At 40.7% G+C, this 22,878-nt stretch overlaps 2 protein-coding genes across 4 annotated transcripts in view; one reads left to right on the top strand and one right to left on the bottom strand.

The window, feature by feature from the left end:
• Window positions 1–15,029, top strand: part of TEX10 (testis expressed 10) — a 51,637-nt gene extending 36,608 nt beyond the window's left edge. For all 3 annotated transcript variants that reach the window (XM_009188414.3, XM_021927823.2, XM_003911441.5), the window contains 4 exons: window positions 5,854–5,934; window positions 7,553–7,734; window positions 13,298–13,508; window positions 14,809–15,029. In XM_009188414.3, coding sequence (XP_009186678.2) covers window positions 5,854–5,934; window positions 7,553–7,734; window positions 13,298–13,508; window positions 14,809–14,922 — 588 coding nt within the window. In that variant the 3' untranslated portion in view covers window positions 14,923–15,029. The remainder of the gene's footprint in view (window positions 1–5,853; window positions 5,935–7,552; window positions 7,735–13,297; window positions 13,509–14,808) is intronic.
• Window positions 15,030–16,077: 1,048 nt separating this feature from the next.
• Window positions 16,078–22,878, bottom strand: part of INVS (inversin) — a 198,059-nt gene continuing 191,258 nt past the window's right edge. Inside the window, 3 exon segments of the mRNA XM_017949687.3 lie at window positions 16,078–16,509; window positions 18,922–18,996; window positions 20,094–20,323. Of these exon segments, the coding sequence (XP_017805176.2) occupies window positions 16,403–16,509; window positions 18,922–18,996; window positions 20,094–20,323 (412 nt within the window). The 3' untranslated portion in view covers window positions 16,078–16,402.

The following is a 22,878-nucleotide window of genomic DNA, read 5'->3' as shown; positions in this document are numbered from 1 at the left end:
GTTCATGTGAAGTATCACATTTATTGGTTTGTGTATATTGAACCATTATTGCACCCCTGAGATAGAAACCCTGCATCATGGTATATTATCTTTGATGTACTTTTAGATTTGATTTGCAAGTATCTTGTGGAGGAATTTTGTGTCTGTGTTCATAAGGGAGTAAAGGAATGAATAAAGCTTCCAGGACATTTGGGACTTATGTAAAGTGACTAAGCTTATGAATTATTGGTATTCCCAAGGGGAAGAAAGATTTAAAGTTTAGAAAACCTAGCCAACCAAGTAATTGGTGAAAACTTTCCAAGCCTAGCAGGAGATTTAGACATCCAGATTCAGAAGGCCCAGCAGTCCTCAGGAGAATACATTGCAGAAAGGACTTCATCATGACATATTATAATCAGACTGTCTAAAGTCAAAATGAAAGAGAGAATTCTAAAATCAGCAAGAGAATCGTGTCTAGTCATTTATAAAGAAAATCCCATCAGACTAACAGCAGACTTTTTAGCAGAAACCTTACAGGCCAAAAGAGAATGGGATGGCATAATCAAAGTGCTGAAAGGAAAAAGCAAAAAAACTCTGAAAGCCAAATAGTAATTTATTGGCTGAAAGTTGGGATTAGAGAGGTGGTAAAAGATACTCATACAAACAGAAACCAAGAGTGAGCAGGAGTAGCTATACTTTTACAGGTAAAACAGACTTCAAATCAGAAACAGGTTTAACAAATACAAAGAAAATCATTATGTAATGATGAAGGGATCAATTCAGCAAGAGGATACAACAATTCTAAATATATATGCACCCAACACCAGAGCATCCAGATTCCTAAGTATTACTAGACCTAATGGAAGAAATACATGGCAATACAATAATAGTGGGGTGCTGTAACACCCCACTCTCAGCATTAGATCATTGAGAAAGAAAATACAAAGAAACATTGGATTTAAGTTGAACTTTAGACCAAGTGGACCTTACAGACATTTATAGAACATTCTACTCAACAAACTGCAGAATATGCATTCTTCTCATCATCACATAGAACTATCGATCTCCCAGATAGACCATATGGTAGGTCACAACAAGTCCCAACAAATTTTAAAAAATCAAAATTATACCAAGTATCTTCTCAGACCACAGTGGAATAAAATAAGAAATCAGTACCAAGAGGAACTTTACAAATGATGCAAATACATCACTTTGCATTGAAATATTGCAAAATTTAAAAACATACACCTGAACGATGACATGCTCCTGAGCAATTATTGAGTCACTGAAGAAATTAAAATAGAAATACAGAACATTTTAGAAACAATTGAAAATGGAAACAAATCATACTAAAACCCATGAGATACAGGAAAAGCAGTGCTGAGAGGGAAATTTGTAGCATTAAATGTCTACATCAAAAAAGTAGAAAGATTACTAATCAACAACCTAACATTGTACCTTAAGGAACGAAAAGTAAGAACAAACCAAGCCCAAAATTAGCAGAAGACTTGAAATAACAAAGATTAGAGCAGAACTAAATGAAATAGAGATCAAAAAACAATACAAAGGGTCAACAAAATGCAAAGTTGTTTCTTCAAAAAGATAAGATTGATAGCCAGTAGCTAGACTAAGCAAGAATAGTGAAGATCCAAATAGACAAAAACAGAAATGAAAAGGAGACATAACAACTGATACCACAGGGACTATTACAAACAACTATACACCTACAAACTGAAAAATCTAGAGGAAATGGATAAATTCCTGGAAACATACAACTCCCCAAGGTTGAACCAGGATGAAACAGAAAATCTGAACAGACCAATAATGAGTAGTATGGTTAAATTGGTAATAAAAAAATCTCCAGGCCGGGCGCAGTGGCTCATGCCTGTAATCCCAGCACTTTGGGAGGCTGAGGCGGGAGGATCACGAGGTCAGGAGTTCAAGACCAGCCTCACCTATGGTGAAACCCTGTCTCTACTAAATATACAAAAGTTAGTCAGGTGTGGTGGCATGCGTCTGTAGTCCCTGCTACCTGGGAGGCTGAGGCAGGAGAATCGCTTGAACCCAGGAGGTAGAGGTTGCAGTGAGCCGAGATCGTGCCACTGCACTCCAGCCTGGGTGACAGAGCGAGACTCCATCTCAAAAAAAAGATCTCCAAAGAATGAAAAGCCCAGGACCAGATGGATTCACAGCTGAATTCTGCCAAATGTACAAAGAAGAACTAATACCCATTCTCGTGAAACTGTTTCCAAAAATCAAGGAGGGAAGAGGGAATTCTCCTTAATTCATTCTGTGATACCAGTATCACATGATACCAAAACTATACAGGGACACAGCAGAGAAAAGAAGACTACATTACATACCTATTTGTCTCTCCTTTTTTTCTTTTTTTTTTTCGGAAACATCGTTTCACTCTGTCTGTCGCCCAAGCCGGAGTGCAGTGGTGCAGTCTCAGCTCACTGCCAGCCTCCGCCTCCTGGGTTCAAGCGATTCTCTTGCCTCAGCCTCTTGAGTAGCTGGGATTACAGGTATGAGCCCCCACACCTGGCTAATTTTTGTATTTTTAGTAGAGACGGGGTTTCACCGTGTTGGCCAGGCTGGTCTTGAACTCTTGACTTAAAGTGATCTGCCTGCCTTGGCCTCCCAAAGTGCTGGGATTACAGGCATGACCCACCGTGCTTGAGCCTATTCTTTATTTCTTAAATTTCTTTCCTTTTCTTTTGAGACCAAGTTTCACTCTTGTTGCCCAGGCTGATGTGCAATGGCACAATCTCGGCTCACTGCAACTTCTGCCTCCCGGGTTCAAGTGATTCTCCTGCCTTAGCCTCCCGACTAGCTGGGATTACGGGCGCCTGCCACCATGCCCGGCTAATTTTTTATATTTAGTAGAGACGGGGTTTCACCATGTTGGCCAGGCTGGTCTTGAACTTCTGACCTCAGGTGATCCACCTGCTTTGGCCTCCCAAAGTGCTGGGATTACAGGCATGAGCCGCTGTGCCTGGCTGCTATTTCTTAACATTCAAAGGTGCTTGTCCAGTGAGAATGCAAAATTATGCCATCCTAAGTAATATTGGTTTCATTTTTTTCATGCAAAATCTGAAGTAATGTTCTCTCCTGGCTGATTTTATTTTTTGTTAGCCAGTTTTGACAGTGTTCTCAACAGGGTAGTCTCTCAGTTGAAGTTACAACCTAATTCTTTTTTTGTTGTTGGCGGTGTGTCAATTAATTTGTTAACTTGATATTTTCATTTTAGTTTGAATTCTCTTCATGTTCTTCCTATCTCTAGGGACTATATCTTTTATAGTTATTTAACTTATTTCTCTCATGGCTTTGTTTGACTCTGGTCACAATGCTAGGGTCATGCCAATGACATCCTCATTTTATTACCCATAGTGCCTGGTACTGTGTTTACTTACAGGTCTTGAAATCTTACATTTATTTTAGGTTTTCAGCTTGCTTTTATCTCTCAGGGTCTGTATGGTGACTTGTAAGTTCTCAGGGAAAGCTCAGCTTCTTATGGGTATGGTAGCACATGTAAATTTCTTGGTATGATACTTGGGGAGAGTTTAGGTGGTCTCCTATTTGTGAAAGAGAAGATTATATTAGAGTAGTTATGGCAGACCAGTTTTCTGCAAAGAACAGTGGAGAATGGAATTTAGAAACCAACATGTGGAATTTAGGTGTGCTTATTGCTGTTGGGTGTTGCTTCTCCCGTATCCTCTTACTGGACATAAAGTAATCATTCAACACCACAGAGTTTATTCTAGTTATATCCTGTTTCTTTTTTGTACCTGCTTTCTCTGATAGAAACCTGGCTCCAGTTATACTTAATATATTTACTTGATCAGCTTCTCTGTAATTAGTCTTTCTTTGCTCCTACCCCTCTCATCTCACTCCATTTGGACTCTGGTTCTTGCAGGCTGTCTACTCTGGGCCATCTCAGCACTCCCGCCAAATCCAGTGCCAAAGTTTACCTAGTTTGGCCCCACCCGTTGGCTTTAGAACTGAATCGTTTAGGGCAGCAAGGGGAGGCAGAAGGGAAGTGATGAAGTGGTTATTATTGAATGTGCACTTTTCAAATGTGGTTTACCTTTGATTAATAAAAATATCCACCATGTTTGTTTTGAAGTAGGAAGATGGCCTTGGAAATGAGTTTTTTCTGATTGTTACTTATAAAAGAAAAAGTTACCAAATAAATTATCTGGGTAATATCTATAAGAAACTTTACAGAGAAATAATGTATAGATCTGTTGATCCCTGCCCCCACTCTCAAATCTGTAAATAACAAAGTACAAAAAGTCTTGATTTTTCAGGGCTAGATGACAGCTCTCTTGAACTTAATTGACTGATCTCTTCCTAGAGTGATATTCTTCCTTCCCCCATTCTTGTTTTTTTCATGTGATGTTTTTACGTATTTCATTTTTGATAGTATACTGTATCAGATTCTGGGAGTTTGTGCTGTGACTGGTATCTGTGAAGGACTTAGTACTGTTCTTGACTCCTCTTGTTTATCTGAGAACTTAGGAAATTAAAAATACTAGGGGTTTTACTTCTAACTCTACTTTTTGTGCAGATTTCTTTTTTACCTTTAGAGAATAGGAGGCAGTGTCATGAATAAATTGAACAGGATATTTGTATTTTCTGGGTCATAAATATTTTTCTGTGATACATTTCTCTATCAGGTGGGCAAAAAAAGCTTTTGTTAGCCCTTTGTTCATATCACTCAGATCTTTCTGTTGTAGTACTCAATAGAAATACAGTATGCCCTTACTTAATATCCTCAGTAGGTTCTTTAGGAAACGGAAATGACATATACAGCAGGTCCTTGAATAACATATTTTTTTGGAGACAGTGTCTCACTCTGTCATCCAGGCTACAGTGCAATGGCACCATCATGGCTTACTGCAGCCTCAACCACTTGGGCTCAGGCGATCCTCCTGTCTCAACCTTCCGAGTAACTGGTACCACAAGCACGTGCTACCACATCTGGCCCAACTTTTTTTTTTTTTTTCTTCTAGATGAGGTACCACTATGTTCACCAGGCTGGTTTCAAACTCCTGGGCTCAAGCAGTCCTCCTACCTTGGCCTCCCAAAGTGCTAGAATTACAGTCATGAGCCACCAGGCTGGCTGAAAAACTTTTTTTAATAATGTTGATTGGGGGGAAAAATGATTGCATTATACATTGTTTTGCTTAAAGTCATAGCTTACAAGAACCTGCTAAAGTTGTTAAGTGAGGACTTACTGTACAGTCTCCATGTTGGTAGATTGTAAGCCACTTGAGGGGTATGAGAAAGAAGAGAAGGTTTCTCATTCTTTTATTCCTGTGCATGGCACCTAATAGGGGCTAGCTCAGTAGTCAATAAATGATTAGTAGATGAATTATTTGGAAAATTAGGCCAAATATTAAGGTCTATTTATTTGATCTTTGACATTTACATCTTCAGAGTAATTTGTTACATGTTTCCTATAAATATGTAGAGCAAGTAAGTATTAAAAGAATCTGTTGCTGGGCACAGTGGCTCACACCTGTAATCCTAGCACTTTGGGAGTCTTGAGGTAGGTGCGTTGCTTAAATCCAGGAGTTTAAGGCGAGCCTGGGCAAAATGGTGAAACCCCATCTCTGCTAAGAATACAAAAATTAGCCGGGCGTGGTGGTGTGTACCTGTAGTCCCAGCTACTTGGGAGGCTGAGGCCAGAGGATTGCTTGAGCCAGGTCATGGGGGTTGCAGTGAGCTGAGATTGCATCACTACACTCCAGCCTGGGTGACAGAGTGAAACTCTGTCTCAAAGAAGAAAAAAAAAAAAAATCTGTTGAACTTGTTTCTGACCTAAAATGTTCTGATTTGGTTACTGGTTTTCTCCTTTTCTGACAGGCAGTTTTTCACAGTTTATTGGTTATTCCTGCCCGAAGTCAGAACTTTGACATCCTGCAAAGTGCCATCAGTAAGCATTTGGTAAGTATCCTTCAACTTTTTCTCTTAAGAATGAACACGAGATGCATTGGTTAGAATAGAGTTTACCATAGCCCCAGAAATAGTGTATCTGGAATTCTAAGCTTAATGATACCATAGCCTCTTGCAGCATGATGCATTGGCAAGAACTGAGGAATCTTGGTATTTTTCCTGGCTGTTATTAATTTAATTCTGAGTGACCTTGGGAACAGTCTCTTCTTAGGACCTCACTTTTCTAAATCAGTGAAATAAGGGACCTGAAAATTAAACTTCAAATCCTTTCCAACTTCTGTAATTCGCATGTACTTGGCCTCAGTGTATTGAGAATTCAACATCTAGACTGGAGTCTGGGTTCCACCTAGAAGGTTTGGGGTCCAAAGTAGGCACATTATCTAACCTGGCACAAGGTGTGGTCCCTGGAAGCTGTGGACTCAACCCTGAGACTGGCCTGTTACTTGATATTGGATGTCTCATTTCCATTGGTATTAAATCCACATTAGATATACCTCTGTAGTTGCTTTTAACTTCCTCCAGTGTTTACACTCTTTATCTTTGGCTTTTTATTGTAATGTATAATAGTACAAAGCAGGGCTCCCAAATTATATCTTTGAGAAACACACTTGTTTGGATAAAATACAGGCACATCCAGACTCCTTTTTCTCTTTTAAAATGTTATTTCCCTTGAGTTGGAAGAGAGTACTGCTTTGAATTCCTGGTACCTTCTCCCTGCTGTCAAACTTCCAATCCTTATCCCTGTGTCATCAACAATGCCCACTTTTTTTTTTCTCTACCTTCACTCCGGAGAATTAGACTCTCCTTTGACTACATTCATTATTCTAGTAAAAGATCGATATGCCAGACAGTCTTGGCCACTATTTTCACACAGCCTGTGGAGGAGGTTAAGACATCAGAGTTTGCAGACTTTCTAAAATCATTACCCAACAGTAGTCTCCAGGAGATTGAAACCACGTATATATACAGTAACAAGTTAGACTGTACCTTAATGACAATGCATACAGTACATTCTAGATGAATTAACAAACCCTAATGACCTTTCCTGGGTTTCTTGGCAGTGAAGCAGTCAAATGTTAACTATAGTAATATCTTTTACTGACTCCAGTAGAGGTATGTTTATTCATGTCTGAATGACTAAATCAAAGTGCAGAGGAAGGCTAATTTTAAAATGAGCTATTTATACATTTAATTACCTGGCATAGGAGTGGTGCCACATGTAAGTTTTCCAGCCTGAATAATTAAAAAATTTTTAAGTGTGATTGTTGGTACTTAGATTTTGAGTACATGAAGTAATCCCTTTAAATAGTTATTTCTAACCAGCAGTAGACATTTTATAGAAAATTCAGAAGACTTTGTCATGAAGGGCAGACAGTGGATTGGGTTAATAGCACTTCTTATGTTTGCATGTTTTCAAAGTCATTTAATTTAGAGATTAAATTCTGAAAGAAAAACAGGACCTTAAGGTGTGGCAGGTGGCATGTGTTAGGTATATGTTAGTTTTCAGTAGAAATGATGTACAGTTAATCGTGAATTAACAGGTTTTGGTTTTATTTGCAGGAGGGGGGCTGTTTTGAAGAGGTAATTAATCTCGTTTTTCTCTGCTTAGGTTGGGTTGACTGTAATTCCTGACAGCACGGCTGGCTGTGTTTTTGGTGTTATCTGTAAGCTCCTGGATCATACTTGTGTAGTTAGTGAGACTCTACTGCCATTTCTGGCTTCTTGTTGCTACAGTCTTCTTTATTTTCTGCTCACTATAGAGAAGGGGGAAGCCGAACATCTAAGAAAAAGGTAATTATTTTTTATTCTTCAACCTTAATTTTCCTACTGTTCTCCCTCCCCCAACCAAATAATAATAGAGACAGTTAAAGATAATTAGGTTATACAAATACCTTAAAGTCTCTTTCAGAGAGTTTGTGTCAGCCTGGCTAGCTTTTTCTTTGTTCCTTCATGAATCCCCTTTGTGTTGTCGTGAAAATTTTTAGTTTTTTGTTTTTTTCCCCTTTAAGTTACAAATTTGAAAAGTTAGATGGCATTATAAAATTTTTTGTGAGGTGTCTTTTTTTTTTTTTTTTTGAGACGGAGTCTCGCGCTGTGTCACCCAGGCTGGAGTGCAGTGGCGCGATCTCGGCTCACTGCAAGCTCCGCCTCCCAGGTTCACGCCATTCTCCTGCCTCAGCCTCCGAGTAGCTGGGACTACAGGCGCCCGCCACCACGCCCGGCTAGTTTTTTGTATTTTTAGTAGAGACGGGGTTTCACCATGTTAGCCAGGATGGTCTCGATCTCCTGACCTCGTGATCCACCCGCCTCGGCCTCCCAAAGTGCATTACAGGCTTGAGCCACCGCGCCCGGCCGTGAGGTTTCTTTTATTAACATTGCTGTAAGTCTAGCAAGAAAAATAATTCTACCCTTAGGAGGATGGGCTATTAGTACAAACCTTTGTATTTTGTTTTGAGCTTCATTAGAGCTAGCCAGAGTGGGAATTTTAAAATCTTGGATTTAAGGAAATGTTTCTAAGATGCTAGTGTTTTTAATTAGTACTTTTGCTCGTATATAATATTCAGGCTAGAGCTTTTAGCATAGTTGGGAAGATTTTACTTTCATTTTAAAAAGTATTTTAGGCTTGTATTCTTACTGGTGTGCCCATTAAAAGTTCATTGTAGAAGTTTTTAAAACCTGCTAACAGGTTGGCAAATATTCTGTCACCTGCTGTTAATGTTTTGATGTGTGCCTTTTTGGCCTTTTTTGAACTTTTAAATGATATTAAAATACATACACTGAATGTATTAAAAACATGTATGTAGTTTAAAAGGTAATTATAAACTGAGCCTCCATTTAACCAACCCCAAGGTTCCGATATAGAATATCATCAGCACATATACTGTTAATGTACCCTGCACAGTTAAATGTCTTTTACGTACCCCTCTGCCCCAGATCACTTTGGTGTTGATCAACTTCATTACCTTTATAAAAAAATGGTTTTATGTGCATTTTTTAACAGTATCATATTTGTTTTGCATTATTTGTGGATTTTTTGTAATGGGAATTACACTGCATGTATTTTTTGTGATTTGATTCTCTCAGCATTGCTTTTGAGATTGGTTGAAGTTGATTCATTCAGCTGTATTTCATTCATTTTTATTTCTCCATACCAGGGTTCAGCAAACTTCTTTCTATAAAGGGTCAGTTGGTAAATATTTTAGGTTTTGCAGACGATTAAGGTCTCTGTCATGGCTACTCAACACTACCATGGTAGTGTGAAAGCATCAATCGATAATATGTAAATAAATGAGTATGATTGTGTTCCAGTAAAACTATTTACAAATACTTGTCATGGGCTGGATTTGGCCTGTGGCCATAGTTTGCTCAGTCTGCTCTGTAGTATTCTGTTACATGCATGTACCATAACTTAGCCATTTTATTGTCAGCATTCAATTTTTTTCCAGTAAGAGTATGTGTATAGAAAAAATTGTGTATTTCACTTTAAATATACTATAAAATTTATGCATAACATAAATTTGATGATAGTTTTCTTATACATCATCAAACTTTAGGTCTGACAGGTCAAGAAAAGGCTTTATAAGTAGTAAGGAACTTCTCAGGGTTCTAGAGATTTTATAAGATCCCCACTTAATGAAATGTGTGTATTGCTATTTGTTATTTCCTGTCACTTGAAGTACGGCTCCTAAAACAACTTCATGCAAAGTTTCAAAGATCTATTATAGTCTCTTATAGAGAAACATCCTTTGACTTCATGTGGCTGGAATGAACAAAATTAAGTGTGTGTAATACTTGTTTGCCTGTTTAAAATGCCCAGTTTTAGAGGTGTTCTATACTGGGTACTGGAAAGGTTAACATTACTAGGATATTAGGCACAGTTGGCAGCCAAAGTCTTAGGTACTAAAATTCCCATTTGGGTTATTTATTCCCCACTGGAGAAGGTGTTTATAAGATTATAAAATGATGAGAGTGCTGGTCAAATTACTGGGGAGCCTTTGATTTCACAAATGCTGGCCAGAAAGTTAGGTTTGACCAAGTTGAGTTGTTTAGTACTGTGTCTGCTGTGCCTTGAAGATACTGTTCTATTGTCTCCTTGCCTCAGTGTTACTAATGAAAAATCTGCTATTAGTCTGAGCCCTCTTAGTTTGTAGGCAGTAATCTTATAGGTAGTAATCTATATTTTTACTGTTTTCTCTTCATCTTCGGTGTGTTGCACATCAGGATGTGTCCTAGTGTAGGTTTGTTATTTATCCTGTCCGAGACATAGTGTGCTTCCATAATACAAAGATTCAATTTTTTTTCTTCAAGTCTGGAAAGTTGTTATTAATTTCTAACCATCTTCCCCCATTGTTTCTATTTTCTTGTAAAAACTCCTTTTAAATATAGGGAGCTTTTTATTCTGTCTTCTTTATCTCTTAAAAATCTTAATTTGCTAATTCTTTTACTTAATCCTCCTACTGAGATTTTATTTCATCAGTTATTGTTTTGTTTTCTTTTGGATTTGTTTCTGTTTTGGATTTTCATTTGGTATTTTGTCATTCTTGCTTGTTCTTGGTTTACTGGTGTTTCTTTAAAGTTCTTGTTAGTTCCATTAGCTCCTTTTTTCTCCAATGTGGGCATTCTCCCTTATTTTAGGGAGCAAGTTGAACAGACTTGTATATTTTGGGCTGCATACCTTTTCCCTAAGGTGTCTTTTGTGGGAGTTCTGTGGAGGTTTGTAGACTTCCCTGTAGGACAGTTTGACATTTGCGTTTTCCTGGCTTCCCATTTTATGCAAGGATCATAGTTCAAACTCCCTGCCTTCCATACCTGGGTTTTGAAGCCTCAGCTTCCAGTACTCTTGACTGTTGAAAATCCTAGCCCTAAAATCCCACATACAGTTTTGTATGACTGGGTATCTTCATATGAATTTTGTTATAGTTTCTGTCACCTAGAGGTTTCACCCATCTGGCCTTGAGGTTGGCTATCTTTTTTTTAAAGGTCTGTGGTTTTGAAATCCACTCAAATTAAGAAAAGTAGAAAATGAAAATATTGATTATTACAGGAGTAACTTGTAAAACTCAAGGGCTAGGAATTAGAAATTTAGCAACGGACAAAGCAGCTTACTCTATTTTTCTTCTAGTTTATGTAGTCTGTATCTCTGTGCCTTTGCATTAGCTACGTCTGCAGTCCAGCTTTCTCTTTGTGTGTGTGTGTGTGTGTGTGTGTTTGGAGCCTGTTGCCCAGGCTGGAGTGCAGTGGCCGGATCTCAGCTCACTGCAAGCTCCGCCTCCCGGGTTCATGCCATTCTCCTGCCTCAGCCTCCCGAGTAGCTGGGACTACAGGCGCCCGCCACCTCGCCCGGCTAGTTTTTTGTATTTTTTTTTTAATTAGAGATGGGATTTCACCGTGTTAGCCAGGATGGTCTCGATCTCCTGACCTCGTGATCCGCCCGTCTCGGCCTCCCAAAGTGCTGGGATTACAGGCTTGAGCCACTGCGCCCGCCCGGCTTTCTCTTTTCTCCTTGCACATGACTGTCCCAGCTGGGCTCTGCATAAGAGTATCTATTTGGCCTAGAATGGATTCACTATTCACCATAGATGGAATTACCATATGTGGAGTCAGGGAAATTGGTTATATGGTGAAAGGGCTGCTCCCTCTAGACCTGGAGGTAGTGAGGTTCTCCAGCACTTTGGGAGGCCGAGACGGGCGGATCACGAGGTCAGGAGATCGAGACCATCCTGGCTAACACGGTGAAACCCCGTCTCTACTAAAAATACAAGAAAATTAGCCGGGCGAGGTGGCGGGCGCCTGTAGTCCCAGCTACTCGGGAGGCTGAGGCAGGAGAATGGCGTGAACCCGGGGGGGCGGAGCTTGCAGTGAGCCGAGATCGCGCTACTGCACTCCAGCCTGGGGCACAGAGCAAGACTCCGTCTAAAAAAAAAAAAAAAGAAAGATTTGGGAACTAGGAGGATTATACGCTCCTGGTAAAGAAGCTGCAACAAAGTCAGAGCCTTTCATAGTTAGTGGACTCTAGGTCCATATGAATATTGCACTATCTAATTAACACTTGTAGAATGTGGTTAGGCTAGCTGCAGGGTCACCTGTCTCTACCATAAACATTTTGCTCTATAAAGATACCAAGAGAATGATGTTCATTGTTCTTGATTTGGCTCTTAGCCTAAATGTTAGTGGAAAACACCATGTTTACTGAAATGTGGAGAGTTTCTCTTGTTCTTCAGTTTAATTAGGTCCCACCTGTCTTTTTTTTTTTTTTTTTTTTGCAATTGCTTTTGAGGACTTAGTAATGAATTCTTAATCTATCTTGAGTTAATTTTTTTTTTGAGACAGAGTCTTGCTCTTTTGCTAGGCTGAAGTGCAGTGGTGTGATCTTGGCTCACTGCAACCTCTGCCTCCTGGGTTCAAGAATTCTCCTGCCTCAGCCTTCCAAGTAGCTGGGACTATAGGCGCATGCCACTATGCCCAGCTAATTTTGTATCTTTAGTACAGACAGGGTTTCTCCATGTTGGCCAGGATGGTCTCTATCTCTTGACCTTGTGATCCACCTGCCTCAGCCTTCCAAAGTGCCGGGATTACAGGTGTGAGCCACCATGCCTGGCCAAGTTAATTTTTTGTATATGATGAAAGATGGGGATCCATTTTTATTCTTCTATAAAAGGATAGCCAGTTGTCCCAGCACCATTTATTGAATAGGGAATCCTTGCCCTTTTGCTTGTTTTTGTCACCTGAGTTGAAGATGAGATAGTTGTAGGTATGTGGCTTTATTTCTGGGTTCTCTTTTCTGTTCCACTGGTCTATGTGTCTGTTGTTTTCTACCATTACCATGCTGTTTTAGTTACTGTAGCCTTGTAGTATAGTGTGAAGTCAGGTTGTTTTTGCTTAGGATTGCTTTGGCCATTCTGACTCTTGTTTTGGTTCCATATGAATTTTAGAATATTTTTTTCTAATTGTGTGAAGAATGATGTTGGTAGTTTGATAGGAATACATTTGAATCTGTAGATTGCTTTGAGCAGTGTGGCCATTTTAACAATACTGATTATTCCAATTCATGAGCATGCAATGTTTTTCCATTTATCTGTGTCATCTGTGATTTCTCTCAGCAGTGTTCTGGTGTTCTGTAGTCTTTCTTGTAGAGATCTTTCACTTCCTTGGTTAGATATATTCCTAGGTATTTCGTGTGTGTGTTGGGGGGAGCTATTGTAAATGAGATTGCATTCTTGATTTGGCTCTCAGCTTAAATGTTATTGAAAACCATGTTTCTTAAAGGGACATTTCAGTTTGGGGGGATATGGAAAGTGGGGGCTTTTCCTGTGTGCATTTGCTCACGGACTCATTTCTGTCTCTGTTATTTTAGGGACAAGCTGTGGGGGGTCTGTGTCTCCATCCTGGCTCTCTTGCCTCGAGTCCTCAGGTTGATGTTGCAGAGCCTGCGGGTGAACAGAGTTGGGCCTGAGGAGCTGCCTGTTGTGGGCCAGCTGCTTCGACTGCTGCTTCAGCATGCACCCCTCAGGACTCATATGTTGACCAATGCGATCTTGGTGCAGCAGATCATCAAGAATATCACGGTAAGAAGCATGGTACCGGAGGCTTTGCAATATTAGCATAAGAATGAATTTGTGACAGGGGCATGGGAGGGAAGTGTGTTTTGAGGGAGGAAAGAGATCCCATATATTGAGTCCAGGAATTAATCTCAATGTGGTAATTTCTCAGGGTCTCCTGTGCTGTCCAGCACCTGACTGTGACTTAACGGGGGTGTGTGTCTGTTATTCCAGAACTGGTAATAAAAGTCTTAAAATAATCAAACTAAATGAAGGTGACAAAGCTTAGTTTAGTTTGAAAAGGTAAGGGCATCAGAGTCATTCCTACCTAGACTGTAATACAGACTCTATTAATGAAGTTTTTTTCTTTCTTTCTTATCTATCCAAGCTTGTTTTCCTATCTACAAAAATGGGAATAATGCCAACTTTATTGTGTTTTGGTGATCATTAAAGGAGATAACCAAAGTAAATTTTTTAGTATACCTGACATTTGTAAAGTGTTCAGTAAATGTTGTCATTAAGGAAATTAGCAGGAATAAACTTCAGGCCAATTTCTAGTCACTTAGTTCACTGGAAAGTAAGAAAATCAGAAGTAGTTATAGACTTCAGCTTTGTCTAATGGTTGGCTCTCTGCCTTCAGCTGTGTCTGTTTGGCGGGGACAGCTCTGTTGTTTAGGATTCCTTTGGTGATTTTAGTTTGGGGGGGTTAAAAAGGTGTTTTGTATAGTTTGATTTGCAGGTTGTCCCTTGAGATTTGTAGTAATACTTTGAAGTAATAGTGCTTTTACATGCATATAACACAGGTGCTCATTAGAATTTTCTCAGTAGCCTTTGTAGGGGTAATGGAAGTGGCAGTGGAATAATTCAGAAATAGTGAAGGGAAGAAAATCAAGAGCTTGGATTATTCCCACACTGGAGAATCAGCCCATTTCTGTAAAGAAGAGATTGACAGAAATTGTTGGTTGGCCCTGTAGAGTTATTCTCAGTTGGCATTGGGGTAAAGATCATGAGACACTAGAATGGCAAGAGGGGGAGGCAAGGGTGAAGGGACGGTTGGTGGTGAAATTTCATTAGTCTCTAGCATGTGCAGGAGGGAACACACTCAACAAGAAACCGTTGGCATTTGAGGATATAACTAGGAATTTCCACCGCCTGTGGTAATGCCCGATTAATAGTTCCCTGTTTCCTGGAAGACTTCCTATGGTAATTTATAGACGGGGATGCAGTTGCCACAGCTCTGGGAAATTGTGTTTGGGTGTGAAAAATACTGTCAGGTAGCATAGAGATTTGGGTACAATTCTCAAATTACTCTTGTTTTTCTCTCCAGACATTGAAGAGTGGAAGTGTTCAGGAACAGTGGCTCACAGACTTACATTACTGCTTCAACGTGTATATCACTGGGCATCCCCAAGGGCCCAGCGCACTGGCTACAGTGTATTGAAGAGGCTGTGGTACCTCCTGTTTGAAGTTGTTTATTCACGTCTATCTTATTTTGAAGAAAGACTGATGTAATAGATCTTTTGTCATTAAAGCTGAACTTTTAAAGAAGTTTACGAACCTTCTTTGCACTGATGTAGGAAAATAATGCTTGGGAGTTCCTATTAATGTGTATGCTGGCTTCCTGGACTAGCACACGATACATGGTCACAGGCGTTGTGCATTGTGCATTTCATAGGAGCGAAATATTTACAAAACAGAGAGTGATCCTGTAGGTACCTTCTGTTACGTACCAAGAAATTGGCTAAATCTTTGTAATCCCATCTAGGCAGACCTCATTCTTTGTGTTTTTGTCATCACAAAAACGATGACTTATAGTAATTAGCAAACTAAAAACCAAGGTAGTTAACTTAAGCGAACACTTCATTGCCTGTCTCTTAACTTTAGCACAGAAGTGGCACTGATGTGTAGAAAATGAAAGCAACCCCCAAAATACTTGTGAGTAAAATATATCACTGTTTATGCCTACTGTCTATATTCCCACAGCAGCTTTCCCCTTAAACAATGTGAAAGAGTCCATGATCACTGGATTTTATTTAAACCAGGTGTTCTTAGAATGCTAGGATGTGTGCCGTTTCATTCTTTCCTGCCAACAGGAATGGCATTTTAAGAAGATTGCTCATTTCTGCAAGTTGGTCAGAAAATACAAGTAGAACATTGAAGCCTGAGTTGGCACCTTGCTGCATGAACAGTCTGGTCTGTAAACCCTACCTGACAGAATCCTTGATACTGTAATATGGCTGTTGGTATTCAGCACTGAGAAAGCCACTCAGAGAAGACGTGGCGGCAACTTGTGGCCTTGAGAGGCTAACGTAGGAACTGTAAAATGTAAGGAATCACCAGAATGTATCTATGGTCTTTTGTACAATTTCTAAATGCAAACAGTGGGTCATGATTCTGATCTAAAATTTAAACCTGATTAATTTTGAAGTAACAGTGGGATGTGAATGTGGTGTGTGTGATAAGTTTGTTGCATTAGATTCCAGGAAAGTAGTGAGAGGAAGGCTGCTATGGGACAGGCTTCCTATCTCATTTAGGTTCATCTCTTGAGTCAGGAAGCCAGTACCAGCTAGCTGGCAGAAATTCCAACCCAGCAGCCTTAGTTTGCCTTAGATTTCACTGTTAACTATGAATTCTCATTTCGAACCATACAGACTGTGGTGAAAGCAGACACCCGGGCACTTTGCACAGACATAGTCTATGCAGGTCCTTTCAGTGCAGGCTACATTGATTGACAAAACAATCCTGTGTAAGAGCAGAAAGGAAACATTCTGACATTTTCTTTGAGTTAACACATTTTTAGGTGAATAAGCCTTCAGGTACAGATATTAAAGTTTTCCCAAAGTGTAAAAGATTATCAGCAGAAAATTTGAACTCTGCACTAGCTATGCCAGCTCACCCGAACAGTCTTCCTCCTTAGGCAGTCAAGGTTTTGTTTTGTTTTTTGGCTGAGTAGCTGATTGCAGGTTATAAGAAAAGTTCTTTGATCTTCCACTGTTATCAAGGAGATGTATGCACTGTAGGTTGCTCACTGTTAAAAACAAATACCAGATAGATATTAAGGTTATTAATTTTAAGGCTGAAGGGAACAGTTCATTGGCGTTGAGGAAGAAGGACTTAGGTTTAGGCCATCCCTGGGATGATGGGCCAGTTTACTGTAGAGGCAGGATGAATTAATATAATAGCTTTATATTTTCTGCAGTCTCAAGATATGGGACATCTCTTCAAGGGAGACTTGACTAAGAGAGAGCAGGCACTTGGGGAGCTGATACCGGAAGCTCGGTCTTCAGTCTGCCTGAAATAACAAATATATTCTCTCTCTGTGTCTCTCACATAACACATTACATAAACACGTAACCTCTTTTAACTCTCCTATTATACTTTGAATAGTCTGTTCTAGGAAATAGGTTAGGAAATATTCAGATCCTCATGAATGATAAGCTGATGGGAATATCAAACTTAAAATGGATTTTTGAGGCCTTTTTATGACTTTGAATTAACAAATGTATAGGATGCCACAGTCAGAAAACGTTAGTGATATACTTTGACAAATGATACTGAGGCCCCATATGGTTGAGAGACCTTGCTGAAGATATTGCTATATTTTGCTTCTAACTTTTTCTGGAGCACATAAGCAAATACATTAAAAGTTTAGTAGTTTTAAAAAGTAGCAAACGTATGTCTCAATTTTTCTCTCTTGGTTTTATAACTTCCACAAAATTATTTTAATGTGAACTATTGTTTTTGGCTGTCTTCACTGTATCTTGAATGGAGTTGTCATCTGTGTACCCCTCTGTAGGTGAGCAAGAATAAACTGGATTTATACAGGGGGTACCAATACTAATAATCACAGTTATTCCATTCACTGGAATGGAATTTTAAAGGGAGTTGTTTTCTTTTATTGTTAAAGAGATAGGCCCAGGTGTGTGTGTGTATCAGTAAAAGGCTCTGCTGAGATTCTTGGTGGGTGGTTTGCAAGGCTGGGTGTAGAAGACTGAAGTGAGCAGGGATTGTTTTGCTGCCTCCCAAATACATGTGGAGAAACAGCCCAGGGAAGCTGGCATTTTGCTATATCCACCTTTCTGTTTCTTCCTAAGTGGTAAAGGCACTACTAAAACCTCTTGGGGGTCTCTCTCCAAGTTGGAGGGTGAGAGCAATAATATTAACTGGTTAATGCTTAATGTGGGTGGGCTTGAACCTAACAAAACCGTGTGTTCTCCCAAATTTGGGGTTAGGAAAAGATCATTTTATCCTTGTCTGATTTTAAACTAGTCAAAAATATGTGTAGGACAAATAAGTTGCTTGTTCATATGAAGTCCTATGAAACCATTAAGTTTTTATTTGAATTGATTTACTCTGTCCCTTCTGAGTCCCTTAACTAAAAAACTTATATGCTGCTAAACACCATTTTAAAAGATTTCTGATAGTCTTGGATTTGTTTTTCTCTTAAGACAGTGAAAAATGATCCAGTTATCTAATTTATGCTAGTATTTGATTGTCTAAATGCCACTTCTCTGGTAGTGATATCTGACAATTCTGTTTTTGAAATGATTCTTCAATTTGCTCAGGTATAATGAAAGGGTGTTTTTTGGTTGTTTTTAAACAGACTGTAGGCCTTGATGGCTTTCAAAGTTTCTAACTACCCCACCCACCACTCCCTGATCAGTCTGTCTGTATTACCTGAGTTGTCCAACTCTTATTAAAGATTTGGCAGTAATTACTCTGTCCCCCACCTCCAGGTTTTTGCCCCCCATCAAAAATTAAATGAATGTTAAAGTTCATGCTGACAGTCATTGTTCACCTTCCCAGCTGCACTCTGTTCCTCCAGGATGACTGTGTGGATCGGGGAGGCAGCGGGGAGCGTGTTGCCATAGCCACCTATGAGAAACACTGGACCTGGCATTAGCTGCTGACAGCAATGAACTTATCACCCATATTTAATGCTGGCGTGAAAGAGGGGGCACTAAGTAAAACTCTTGTCTTGCGGCTGAAAAGAAAGTTCCCTGAGCTTCTCTAGTATGAGGGAAATCACGCACAGCTGAGCCTGGGCTGTACATGCTCTCAGTGTCCTCTTCATGGTGGTCTTCCCATCTTGGAGAAGGAAGCGGGGGATCATAAGGATTATAAAGGATTCCCAAGGTATTCCTTTGAAAATGACAGTATTTTCATTTATTTTCTCCTTTATGTGAAAAACTGTATAAAAGTGATCAATAATAGCTACCATTTATTGTTTCTATTGGAGTTAATAACAGCTTTTAGTTGTGAAAATAATTTGCCTCTTAGGGAGACAGATGTTGGCTACAGTAGTAATCCCATGAAATCAAATGACCATTGGAAAACCCTGGCCATCTCTGTGCTAATGTCTTCTGTCTTTGGGGATGAAATGAAGGAAAACGCTTCCCCATGTTCTCCCCCACCGTCTGCTTTGCAGTGACTGCCTTACCTGAGTTGAGACGCAACACGGAAGAGGCTTTTACAGATCTTGTAGGATGTTGTATTTTCCCTTCTTGAGAACAACCTGAAATGAACCAATAACTGTTACTTTTCTTTGGCCAGGGATAGCTTTGGCCTGACCAACTTCTGAATTCCTTATTGTGGTAAAGGCTTGAGCTTGCAGGTGTGTGTCAAGATAAGTTAGGTATGGTGTGGAACCATGTAGGCCCAGGGCAAAGTTCTGAGATTTTGCTAAATGAATGTTAAAGTTCATGCTGTAGGAGATCTTTCTAAAGGTGCCCTTGCTTATCTTTTTTTCTCTCTCTTTTTTTTTTTTTTTTTTTTTTGAGACAGAGTCTCTCTCTGCCGCCCAGGCTGGAGTGCAGTGGTATGATCTCGGCTCACTGCAAGCTCCGCCTACCGGGTTCACGCAATTCTCCTGCCTCAGCCTCCTGAGTAGCTGGGACTACAGGCGCCCGCCACCACGCCCGGCTAATTTTTTTGTATTTTTAGTAGAGACGGGGTTTCACCGTGGTCTTGATCTCCTGACCTCGTGATCTGCCCGCCTCCGCCTCCCAAAGTGCTGGGATTACAGGCGTGAGCCACCGCGCCCGGCTATCTTTTTTCTCTTGAGCCAGCAAGGCTTCTTGAACACCACTGGGTCTACTTGGATGGGCTCTTTGCAGAACTGAAAATGTTTCGATTTGTAGAAGTTAATCTGCTGAACAAATACTTACTGTAGTGCATGGGTGTTGAGCATTCTCATAGTGGGCAACCCTGTAACATCTTAGCATAGGAAAAGTCAGGGTCTAGCTAAGTCTTGAATGCTCCAAATGGGTAATGCAAGGGGGAGACTCAAGCAGGGGTCTGGAGAGGTTTAAACAGTAAAGCTTGAGGGTGCTCTGGGCTGAGATGCTAGAACGCCTCATGAAACCAAACAATTCTGACCCAGTATCACTGGGAGGCAGGCACGAAATGGTGCTGTTCTCTTGGTGCTTGAAAAATATTAGGTTGGTGCAAAATTAATTGCAGTTTTGACCATTTTGAATTATACAGTTAATTTTGCTCCAACCTAATTTATCTGAATGGAAGTTTACCCAATGTAATTAAATCCCATTTCAGATTCTGATGTGGCACTCTGGGGGTACTTGTGAACTACAAAGTAGGCAGAAGGACAGTTACCATAGATTTGCTTAAGCACTGAGTGCTTAGTGGACTTTGTGCCTGAGGTGCCCTTGGATGGACTCTTGGGGGTCTTGCTTACTGCAGTAGTTTGGGCGAGTTTTAGTTCTAGTTCCTTCCTCCAAATCTGGAGGAGTAATGCTGTACACTCTTGCCTCCATCTGTCCACATCTCCAGCTCCAAGCTGCTTCGTATGTCGAAGGTGGGACAGGTGCTTCCTGAGCTGGTAGCTGGTAGGGTCAGAGGAGAGGAGAGGCTTTAAGATCACGGTACTGAGAAAACTAAATTTCCTTAAGGTTCCTAGAAACTATGGTAGTAGTATTTGCTGAATTCCTGGTAGGTTCATTCAAGCTCCCATTCCTAATTTCGGCGGCAGCATGTTGAATGTGGAATTCTTTTTCCATCATCAAACACCTCCTGAACTAGGATTCAATCATGATTCCTTGCCTTCAAGGAGCTCACAGACTAGTGGGACAGGCTGCTGTGTAAAGAGGGACGTGTGGCATGAGAGTACCATGCAAGAGCAAGGAGCTGGTTGTGCAAACAGATGCAGGACTGACTGATGGATTGGTCAGGTTTCACAAGGCTAATGTTTGTGCTGGATTTTAAAAGATGAATAGGAGCTTACCAGACAGAGAAGGGCATTCTATGCAGCAGAACTGGCATCAGCAGAGATACGGGCATTTGTGCCAGAAAGTCAGTAACACAATGTGTTGGAAGCACTGTGTATTTGGTGAGGAAAGGGGGCTTTAGAGTGGTAAAGGTATGAGCTGCATTTTACTAAGATAAGTCTGTTGGAGGTGGGTTTGGAGTGGGTGAGGGATGGGGGATGATGGCTGTATTGCCATCTAGGGTTTATTTGATGCTTTCTATCCTACATGCACTCCCAAACTTACTGAGCACAACTATTTTGAGGCCTCCAAAGGAAAGCTGCAGCAATGTTTATTATCTGTAACCTGTCTTTATTCCCAGTGAGCCTATAGGTAGCTGCAGAGAGCAACAGGCTTCATGTCTGATTTTACAGTGATTCCATTTGGGCTGCACCAAATGGGAAGTAATCTTTTTCCTAAGTCTGCTAAAAGCTCCTTGCAGTGTGTGGTGCAGCCCCTCCCTCCTTCCCCAAAGGCTGATTTCAGTCAGCCTACATGACTCTTCCTTCTTTCCTGGAGAGTAACACCATGGCATCCCTCTACTAGAATACCTACCACATTTCCAAAAAGCCAAGTCTAGACAAAAGTATGGCACTACCACTCTATAATTCAGTTTCTCCTGTTTGAAATGCTGTCTTCTATACCTTCTGCTCTTGTGGGCACAGAACTTGTGGGGAAGCCTGGGTAGTGGCTGAAGCTGTTAATGGTGTCAGCCCTCAGTGGGCCCAGCAGCACCTTTCCTGTTCAGCTTGTCCAGGATCCTGTTTCAGTTCTTTAAAATGTCATCTTACTTGGTTATTAAACTGACAATTTTAAGATCAAGTTTCATTTTCTCAGGACCCAAGGTTCATTTTGCCCCCTCCTTCCCTGCCTGTTTTCCAGCTCCTTTTCTCTATCCTGCACCTGTCCCCTCTAACCACAGCCTGCACTGAGCACTTACGTGTCCAGCCCTGACCCCTGCCCCAGCCCTCACTGCTTAGGTTTGCTATCAGACACATTTTCAGGACAGCACTTCAGGCTCTTGTATTTACAATAGAAAAAGTAGTTATAATAGAACTAATAAAAGTGTTTTTACTGTCACCAGACTTGGCTTTCTGCAATGTGCAACAATCCCAGAAGTCCTTTGGGCATCAGAATTGCACAATGGCACATCCAGAGGGAGCCTGTGTAGTTGTCTACCCAGGTGCGCATGTTAGACCATAAGCCCACTGTTCTTGGGGGAATGACTGAAGGCTCATTTGCTACTCTGGTCACTTACTGACAGGACCTGTCAGCTTCTGAGTCTTCAAAGGAGTCAGACAGTTGAAGAAGGAGACATTTCAGGTAGGGAGCAGCTGTGAGGTCTGGCGTGGTAAACCTTGCTGGCTTGTTTAGATCCTAGATTTCAACCAAAATACTTAAAAAGTTCATCTGGATGGTACCCAGTGCATGTACCAGCATAACTGCCCCAACGAGGGGGTGCAATGGCCATTTCCACCTGTGGCTTTAGAGCCAACTGTCTTGGCTCAAAGCCAGCCCTGGCACTTGCTCTGTAATGTTGGTGAGTTGATGAACCTCTCTGTGCTTCAGTTTCCTCATCTGTGGAACGGGGGTAAGAACAATATCTACCTTGCAGGGTTATTGGTGATGATTACATGAATTAATCCAGGTAAAACTAGTTTGAACAGTGTCTGGCACAAGTGTCCAATAAAAACTACTAGTATGTTAACAATTGGTAATAGTAATATCACCCTTCTGGTTACCCTGATGTGTATGACAACTAATCAGGCAGTCTTCTCCATCCTATTTTCAGGCAGAGTGCATGGGGCCCATCTCCACCTCTATTAGCTTGACCACAGCAAAAACTAACTTCACTAATAATGTAAGGGAAAGGCCCTTGGATTCGAGTCAGCCAGAGGTTCAAGTGCTGGATCTGGACAAAAAGGACAAGTCAATTTTGCCTCTCGTCTGAAAAATGGGGATACTGCTCCCTGTCGTGGTGGCTTCCTGGTGTGGTTGGGAGATCACATGGGGTCAGGCATGGGAGGACTTTGTTAATGGCCAAGAGCTGAAACAGACATGAGGGAGAACACATTGCAAAGCCTGTGCAAGCACAAACCAGATCACCTGGCTCTGGGTTAGGCAGTCTCTGGTAT

The sequence above is a fragment of the Papio anubis genome, chromosome 13 (assembly GCF_008728515.1).
Source record: "Papio anubis isolate 15944 chromosome 13, Panubis1.0, whole genome shotgun sequence".
Taxonomy (NCBI): domain Eukaryota; kingdom Metazoa; phylum Chordata; class Mammalia; order Primates; family Cercopithecidae; genus Papio; species Papio anubis.
Note: the sequence above shows the minus strand (reverse complement) of the source record. Positions and strands in the feature narration are given on the sequence as shown.